General features: G+C 42.7%; 2 protein-coding genes across 2 annotated transcripts; one reads left to right on the forward strand and one right to left on the reverse strand.

Annotated features, from left to right (window-relative positions):
- Positions 1 to 3,209: 3,209 nt before the first annotated feature.
- Positions 3,210 to 4,471, forward strand: LOC117560192 (transcription factor Adf-1-like). Its single transcript, XM_034237009.1, has 2 exons — positions 3,210 to 3,568; positions 3,748 to 4,471. Exons 1-2 carry the CDS (start codon positions 3,439 to 3,441, stop codon positions 4,335 to 4,337), a joined length of 720 nt encoding a protein of 239 aa, XP_034092900.1. The 5' UTR covers positions 3,210 to 3,438; the 3' UTR covers positions 4,338 to 4,471.
- A 268-nt stretch (positions 4,472 to 4,739) lies between these two features.
- Positions 4,740 to 6,584, reverse strand: LOC117560191 (protein ANTAGONIST OF LIKE HETEROCHROMATIN PROTEIN 1-like). Its single transcript, XM_034237008.1, has 2 exons — positions 6,225 to 6,584; positions 4,740 to 5,646 (listed from the first exon to the last, which is right to left on the reverse strand). Exons 1-2 carry the CDS (start codon positions 6,548 to 6,550, stop codon positions 4,740 to 4,742), a joined length of 1,233 nt encoding a protein of 410 aa, XP_034092899.1. The 5' UTR covers positions 6,551 to 6,584.
- Positions 6,585 to 9,318: the final 2,734 nt, after the last annotated feature.

A 9,318-nucleotide genomic window follows, 5' to 3' on the forward strand; every position in this document is an offset into this window, starting at 1 on the left:
GGGATTGACATAATGATGGGTCAATGGGCTTTCAACATTTCCAACAGTACCTCTCAACAAACAGTCCATCAAAGTCAATGAACATTTGAAACGAGGAACAACACTATTATGGCCCTTCAACATGAAACCAAGCGAATGTGAAATATTTCGTTTTTAGCCTACGTGGGCTTTTGACTTCTGGTCATTTGAGCTTTACAGTAATTCCCAGCCTCTGAGTATGTGTCTGAACTCTGTCAGTCATAGGGGGTATAGCTCAGTGGTAGAGCATTTGACTGCAGATCAAGAGGTCCACAGTTCAAATCTGGGTGCCCCCTTTGTACAGATGAAGCACTCCAGATCAGACTCAGGTGGGTGTGTCCCAGTCAAAAGCCCAGCGGATGCCAGCGGCTGGGGGTGTTGCCAAATTGCTAGGGGGCGTTGCCCAATTTCCCCATTTGTTCAATTACAGGATTTAACCATGAGATGGCGCTTCATTCACAAAATACACAAAGACAACTGTTTGCAATGTTTGCAGCTCTGCAGTTGTGTTTGCTGAATACTGTAGCATTTAATCACTTATTTATTACTGTATGATTTTCACAGCTACTATAATGAAAAAACATCAATATTTTAGATCAAATAAAGTATATAGTTTGCTTTATGCAGTATATTTCTTGTAATATTGTTGGGGTGTTTTTACACAGTACAGTAGATTGAAGTAAATCAACTTATACATTAAGATAAGATAAGATGGACCTTTATTAATCCCGTGGGGAAATTCAGTAGTTCAAACAGCAACAGGGTGAGAGTGAAAAACAGGACAGCACAGATTCACACAGATTAATACAATCAAAAATAAGATGAGCTATACAATAATAATAATGAGAAACTATGAAATAAGAAATGAATAAAACTAAAATATAATTATCATATCATGTATTATAATGTATTGTATTATTAAGTAATATCATACATTAACCCCATTATAGCAGATGCCACATTGAATGGATGAACACATTTATGCATCAATAATTACAACAGAGTATTTCTAAATACAAGTTGTAAAAATACTTATATGTATTTAATATTAACCCTTTGGAGTCAACCGTCACGCCGGCGTGATCAGATCACATGACCTGTGCCGCATAATAACAACAGTCCGGACAACATTGCCGTGTGTTTCTGTCGAAAGTACTGGCTTGGAACTATATCCCAGTCTTTGTTTCATGCAAAAAGACCCAGTAAACACGGAGAGACGATGATATAAAGTTAATACATTTCAAAAGTATGAAAAATGGAAGCACATATTTGAATATATTCGCCGCATTTGATCATTTTACGAAACGGAAAATACTGGAAACTGTAGATTCTGCTCAACAGGATGTATATGTGTATTTCTGTCGAAAGTACTGGCTTGAAACTATATGCCAGTCTTTGTTTCATGCAAAAAGACCCAATAAACAGACACAAATAAACACGGACATACGATGATATAAAGTTAATACAGATATATTTCAGAAGTATGAATAATGGAAGCACATATTTTAATATCTTCGCCGTATTTGATAATTTTACGAAACGGAAAATACTGGAAACTGTAGATTCTGCTCAACAGTATGTATTTACCAGGGAGGGGGTGAGGTAATCAAGTAAACGGAGTGATACGAAACGAGACGAAAAGAGACGAAGAAGGACGGCGGGAACCGAAGAGAGACTGCGGGAATTGAGAGAGACGAAGATATACGAAGACAGGCGGCGGGAGACGAAGAGAGACGGCGGGAGACTGGATTGAAGTAAAGTGACAGACAAACATTGAGAATTTAGATATAGTTAGATAGATTTAGAGTTTTGAAGATTCAACTATGATGAAGAGAACTCTGAACGTGAGTCAAGCTTTAAGCTTGTTTTTTGACATGGAGGAGGAGGAACCTGTGATGTTGCCCTCTGTGTCGTATTGACAGAAACCGCTTTGAAGCGTGGCACAGATAAAGACAGAAAAAACTGATTTTTGTACATAATGTGTATATATATATTTGTATTATATTTATAATAACACTTTTGCCTTATCAGAATGAAATCCCATGCTACCTCAATCAAACTTTCACATTATCATAGTGACATCCCATGTATATATTTCCAGCTTTTAAATGGTTTCGTTGTGTATGTTTGTGTTACCTATGAAAAATAATATCCTTTTCAAAATCTGGTTTTACGTTTTTTTTTGTGATTTTGGGTCCAAAATGTTCATATAGTAGAAGATCACTGCTCTAAACAAAGTCAAAAATCCTACATCCAAACGAAATAAATATAATTAATTATGATGAATACGTTAAGTCTTGTTCATTGTTTTTCACTTTTATTAAATGTTTGATATTTCCGGTGGAAATGGTGGACTATCGGACATTCAAAATGCAGCATATTTTCATTCTTACACACATACATTCTCCTTTTACATACATACATTTTCACTCTCACACACATATTCTCCTTTTACATACATACATTTTCACTCTTACACACATATATTCTCCTTTTACATACATACATTTTCACTCTTACACACATATATTCTCCTTTTACATACATACATTTTCACTCTCACACACGTATATATACTCACACATTCATACATTTTGCTCTCATATTATCATATTTCAATGCACACATTCATATATTGTCACTCACACATTCATGCATTTTGTTCTCATATTCATATAATTTAATGCTCATATTTATACATTTTGCTCTCATGCGAAATCTACTAAAACAAAGTATGTCATGGTAGTGGTCAGCTGTTAAACACAAAAGTGTATCTTAAGGGCTGTAAATATAATAAGCCTGTTGTCAATTTTAGACACAGGCTTATTATATTTACAGCCCTTAATAAAATTCATTTTCTGGACTCAATGTGTGTCTTGGCAGTTTTCTTTGTTCCAAGCAAACGAGTGCTTTTTGTTTTGAAATCACTCGCTCCACTGACCATTAGACCATTTAGTAAGGTAACAAGCAAAAGGCCAAAAACGCCTCTCAGACGCTCTTCCGTTTACTTTTTTAATAAAGAAAAACAAATGGTCCGTAGATACACGGACTCATATAGCCTATGTATGTATACTGTAACGGGCCCTCCACACTACAAGCGTTTCAGGCGTAAAATTACGCCTCTAGCGCGTCTGCCCATTCACTTTGAATGGGGTGACGTCACAGTCCGCTCACGTTTTCGCCGAACTGCATCACGGGAAGGCAAGCGTAACTTTGAGAGCGTCTCGCGCGTAAAAAGTTGAACAATGTTGAACTTTTTACGCACGAAACGCTCTCTCGGTTCCTGACAAGTGAGCGTAAGCCAATCAAATCCCGTTTCAGAAAATCTGACAGCTCAAGCCGTAGCCAATCAAAAACCGCGCATACGCTGGGAGAGATATCCTGAGATATCCCGCCGTTCATGTCTATATTTGAAATAAAATGGACGAGGTTATAATCGTAGCGGTAGCGAATCACCCTGTATTATTTGATGTGACCCTGTTCACCTACCGGGATAGAAACCAGAGGAACCAGGCATGGAAGGAGGTGGCAGAGACAGTGGGGGAAACTGGTAGGTTTCTATTCCTAGTATGTGCAAAGCTACCTGGCAATAAACCTGTTTTTGATTCTGATAAAGTGTGACATGTAAAACCTTGTATGCAATTGAAAGGGATTTGGTTTTCATTAATGGAGCAATCATTTTCTGAAATTCAAGAAATTAACTGTATTCTTTCATTTTCATTTTATTAGACGAAGTGTGCAAAAAGCGTTGGAAGTCCCTCAGGGACCGATACCGCAGGGAGAGGATCCTGGAGAAGGAAGGGAAAAGTAGCGGGGCAGGGGCTTCCGGGGGATCTAAGCCCTGGCGTCTCGCGGCAGTAATGAGCTTTTTAAAGCCCTTCATGCTGGACCGTGAGACGTCCAGCAATTTCCCCCGGCAACCCCTGCCTCCACCCACCGGAGCAGAAGAAGAGGAAGACTCTATGGGTGACAGTCTGGAAAGCCAGCCAGAGCCAGGTAGCAGTCAGCCGGCCAGTCAGCCGGCCAGTGTGCCAGACGGTGTGCCAGCCAGTGTGCCAGCATTCCGGGGGAAGAAGAGCAGGGGAAGGGAGATGTCCCCTTTTGAGGAGAACCTGCTGTCGGCCGTAGGCCCGATGCTGGCCACGCCACCACCACCACCACCCCCACCACCAGTGGTGGAGGTGGAAGACGAGGACCTCCTTTTTTTAAGGAGTCTCTGGCCTGCAATGCAAAAGCTGAGCAGGACGAGCAGCATGAGACTGAAAATGAAGCTACAAGAGGCGGTCCTGGAGGCCACAGAAATGGACATTAATAATTAATTAGATACTGATACTGATCCACATTACATCTTTTTACACTCATCACTCATCAGACACAACATCACATAAATAAAAGTTATTTAAAAGTATGTTATGGCTATACTGTGTCTTGACTTGTTCATGTGGTTTGTCAGTTACAACATACCAGGAGCTTCTTGTATGTCGATATATAATGTGCTGTCTTCTGTAATTATTCAGGTGAAACCCTGATGAAAATTATGAATGGTTTATCACTAAAAACAGGGCTGAAGGAAAAAGGTTGTTCGTTATATCATGATATCAATTCAAGAAACATGTTTATTAGGAATGGTTGATTTGAAAATGGCTCATTTGGAATATTTGCTTTTTAAAGAAAATGGGTAGCTCTTAAAAGAGCTTTTTGGTTTGGAGACAAATATGGGCCTACACCACATTTGCCTGCCATCGCACTGCCCCCTCCTCGTTGAAGTAGGAGCAGAAGGTCTCCCGCTGTTGGATGGATCGCCGTGTGGCATTGTTGGAGCCCATCCTCGGTGCATCACACAGGGTTGGAGTAACTTCATCCGTGGACCTTGCGATAGGTGTGCGTGATGGCATATCAATGGTCTTCCTGCGGAGGAAGTTATGCAACACACAGGCAGCCTTCACACACAACTCCGTCACCTCGGGGCTGGTGGTGATGACACGCCTGAGCATTCTCCACTGGGTTGAGAGGATGCCAAACGCACATTCAACCACCAACCTGGCACGGCTGAGGCGGTAGTTAAATAACCTCCTTTCACGGGTGAGGTGACGTCCAGGGAATGGACGCAGAAGGTTGTCCAGCAGCGGAAATGCCTCATCTCCAACGAAGACATGGGGGAGAGGGCCCCGCCGCTCTGATCCTGCGATGACGGTTTCAGGTGGTAGCTGCAGACTGCCGTCTCGGAGGCTCTCTCCAAATGCAGAATTCCGCAGGCTCCCACTGTCGCTGCTCCTCCCAAAGCCTCCAACATCCACTACCCTGAACAGGTACTCAGCATCCACCACAGCCAGCAGTACCAAGGAGTGGGTGGACTTATAATTAAAGTAGAGGGAACCTGCATTTGCTGGAGCCTGGATAACGACGTGCTTCCCATCTATGGCACCAACACAGTTGGGAAACTCCCAGCGCTCCTGGAACCCAGCAGCGATGGCTCTCCAATCCTCCACCTGTGGTACCGGCATGCACTCCTCGACCAGGGCGGTCCAGATGGCCCCCGCAACCTCCTTGACAATGACTGCCACTGTAGAACGCCCGACCCGATAGCTGAAGGCTATCGTCGCGTACGAGTCACCAGTTGCCAGGTACCTGAGAAAAAAAGATATATACATGATTACAAAATATATTTATTCAGACCCCACACACACACAGACCACAGATCCCCCCCTCCACACATTGAACACAGACACACACATTGAACACAGACACAGATTGAACACACATTGAACACAGACACACACACATTGAACAGACACACACATTGAACACAGACACACACACATTGAACACAGACACACACACATTGAACAGACACACACATTGAACACACACACATTGAACACAGACACACACACATTGAACACAGACACACACACATTGAACAGACACACACATTGAACACAGACACACACATTGAACACAGACATTGAACACAGACACACAGACACACACATTGAACACAGACAGACACACAGATCCCCACACACACATTGATCACAGACACAGACACACACGCCATGTACACAGGGGAGCAATACTGTGTTTACCTAGATATCTTAATTAATGTTACCCATCTGAACTAAATCACAGACTTCAGTCATCATTCGTGCATTCTCTCTCCTTCTATACAGAGTCAGATTAAAGAAGTAGAAATACACAAAACGTACCGTAGGCAGATGGCGAGTCGCTCGGCGGGGCCGATTGACATACGCAGATGGGTGTCCACCTTTGTAATCAGTGGGCCCACCTTTCCGAGCAACTCGTCCAACACCTCCTTGCTCATCCTGAAGTACCTCTGAAAAAGGCGGTCATCGAGACGGAGCTCCTGGACGAGAAGGTGGTATTCCCCCCTTTGTAGACGCTTTCGGAGTATCGGGTGTACCCAGAAGCGACGCACACTACACGGCCTCATGCGAGACAATGTATACACTAAATGCAACCTTGCACACACACGAGTTACCCTGCTTACCCTTGCTACAACACCGGCATCCATTTTAGCAATAGTGGAGAAGAACCGGGGTTTTTCACTTTGTATGTCCGGGGCGGGAGATTCACATGGAGATTCTGATTGGTTGTTGGTCGCGGGGCTCGAAGAAACGCCCCAAGCGTAAATCTTGGGGCGTTGGAAGCAAATTTTACGCTTGTAGTGTGGCCGGCCCGTAAACATCCAGTTTACCACGGGAACACCCCAAGTCCAACTTACAAACAACCCCTCTTGGGGGACACCCCACCTCCACTACTCTTCATTACTTTGTCCACTACGAACCAAACTCTTACAACCGAACCACTTACTGGATTTAGTTCAGCAGGGATTTCAATACCACAAACAACGATTTTCAAAACCCAATTTGATAAGGAGGTGATCCTTCCAAACCCGATCCCATCTTCCACCGTACCTCAAACTCCAACCCTTATCAATCCGGAGGACGTGACTCCAATAGGACCTGTTTTCATTACACCCATCGATCCGGAACCTTTACCAGGGCGCTCTAGACCAGTGGTTCTCAAATGGGGGTACGCGGACCCCTAGGGGTACGTTGGAGTACTGCAGGGGGTACGTGAGATTTATTTTATGTTGATGACAAAAAAAACATTTATTTATTCTACTAAAATCATACAAAAACAAAAACGTATAATTCATACACACATGCATTTACACAAACTACTAATAGTATATTAACTACTTCAAAGGTTTAAAGGAATTCTGGATAATAAAATGGGAAAAATAAACGGGGTGCTCTCTTTTCCTCTCCCTCTCCTGACAGCCCGTCAGTCTCGTGCAGCTCGCTGAACCTCTAATAAGTGACCGACAGTAAAAAATAAATATATTTATAACTAGTTTAGCTAGTTCCAGAGTAGATAAACTAGCTAAGTGTGTTAGGTCTAACTTAGTGTATTTTTGCTCGGCTCAACGGTCCGTCACAGCGGCGGAGCTGTGATCATGCAGAGCTGCGTGTTCTTCAGCAGCAGCTGATCTGATCTCTCTCTCTCTCTCGCGTCCGGTTATACTTCACTCGCGTCTATGTCCAAATCTATCAGATCTAGCTAGTTCTAGTTAATGATATGACTGCCTGCTTATCAAAGGGCACCTAAACAATAAGCGTTGCTTGGCAACGGCGTGTGGCCGCAAAGTATAGCGCAGCATTATGCATATGTTTATATGAGGGGTCAAAATCCCATGCTCATAAAATGCTACTATATTTTTCTCTACATTCCCCACGCCCCTAAATAAATAAATATACCAATTTTAGGAAAAGTAACGAAGTTGGAGCAGTGTGGGTTTTACATTAACAGAGTTACACATATTTCAAAACGCGAAGTGTAATAACTGCAGTTTGCCTCCCTGTCAGAATGACAAAGATCCTCAGTGAAGCTCAAGCCCATGTTTCACTACATTGTACAACTTATCAAAAAGATCAGTTCAATGCAACTTATGTCGTCTTAGTGTTATTGCATGATGTTAAAATTGGTTTGCCATGAATTTAGTGATGGATTGTAAACATTTGAAATGTAGCATTTAAGTGCTTCTCAGTTACAAAGTTGTTGTTCTAATAAATCAGACACTGATGGTGCAGCGCTGTACAGTACCTCTTTATATAGGCTTTTTTCCCTTAACAAATAGTTTTTGCGCTGATCAGGGGGTACTTGGCTGAATTTTTTTTTCAAAGGGGGTACATGAGTGAAAAAGTTTGAGAACCACTGCTCTAGACCAGTGGTTCCCAAACGGTGTGCCGCGGCACACTGGTGTGCCGTGAGGCAAGTCCAGGTGTGTCGTGGGATTTTGTGACAACCATACGTTATTATTGCAATATACAACTACACAAAAATAATTTTTTTATTTAGTATATCAGTACTTTGTATGCACTCATTTCATAATACAGAGGCAAACTCTATACCTAAAAACAATTCTTTTAAAAAAAATCCTCACAGAACCCCATATTTCGCTGTTAACGCAGTTGCACAGGTGGGAATTATAAGACCGTGACACATCAAAAGCTGAAGGACAACATTAAAACAGAGAAACACGCAAGAGGGAAAATGGAGCGCTTTCTTGTGCGGAGAAAACCACCAACCACCAGTGCAGAGACTGACAACCCACCACCGAAAGAAAAGAGAAAAAAAACTGTCAGCAGACAGTATCATGAAAGTTACCTGTCTTATGGCTTCAGTTAGACCGGGGATGTCAACAATCCTCAGCCCGAGTGCGTCGTGTGTCGGGAGAAGTTAGCTAATGCGAACATGGTTCCAAGCAAGCTGAAGAGGCACTTGGAAACCAAACATCCCTTCCATGTTCAGAGAAACTTGGCCTACTTCAAAAGAGCACGGGATCTGAACCAGAGGCAGCAAGACCATTTGTTGGATTGTGTGAAAGTGTCTGAAAAGGCAATGGAGGCTAGTTACATGCTAGCGGAGCTCATTGCAAAGCAGAAGAAACCTCACACAATAGCAGAGACACTCATCCTCCCCGCTTGCAAATAAATTGTAGGTGTCATGCTGGGTCCAGATGCCGCAAATGAGCTATCCAAAGTGCCGTCGTCTGATAATACAATCAAAAGAAGAATCGACGACATGTCAGAAGACATTGAGCAACATTTGACAGAGAAACTGCAGGCGAGCGGCAGATTTTCCCTACAAATAGACGAATCTACTGACATAAGTGGGGCTGCCCAACTTCTGGCAAACGTCAGATATGTTGATGCTGACTATCAAAGAGACGTTTTTCTTCTGCAAAGAAATGGAAAGCCATACTACGGGAGAAGA

This window comes from Gymnodraco acuticeps, unplaced genomic scaffold, assembly GCF_902827175.1.
Source record: "Gymnodraco acuticeps unplaced genomic scaffold, fGymAcu1.1, whole genome shotgun sequence".
In the NCBI taxonomy this organism is placed as follows: domain Eukaryota; kingdom Metazoa; phylum Chordata; class Actinopteri; order Perciformes; family Bathydraconidae; genus Gymnodraco; species Gymnodraco acuticeps.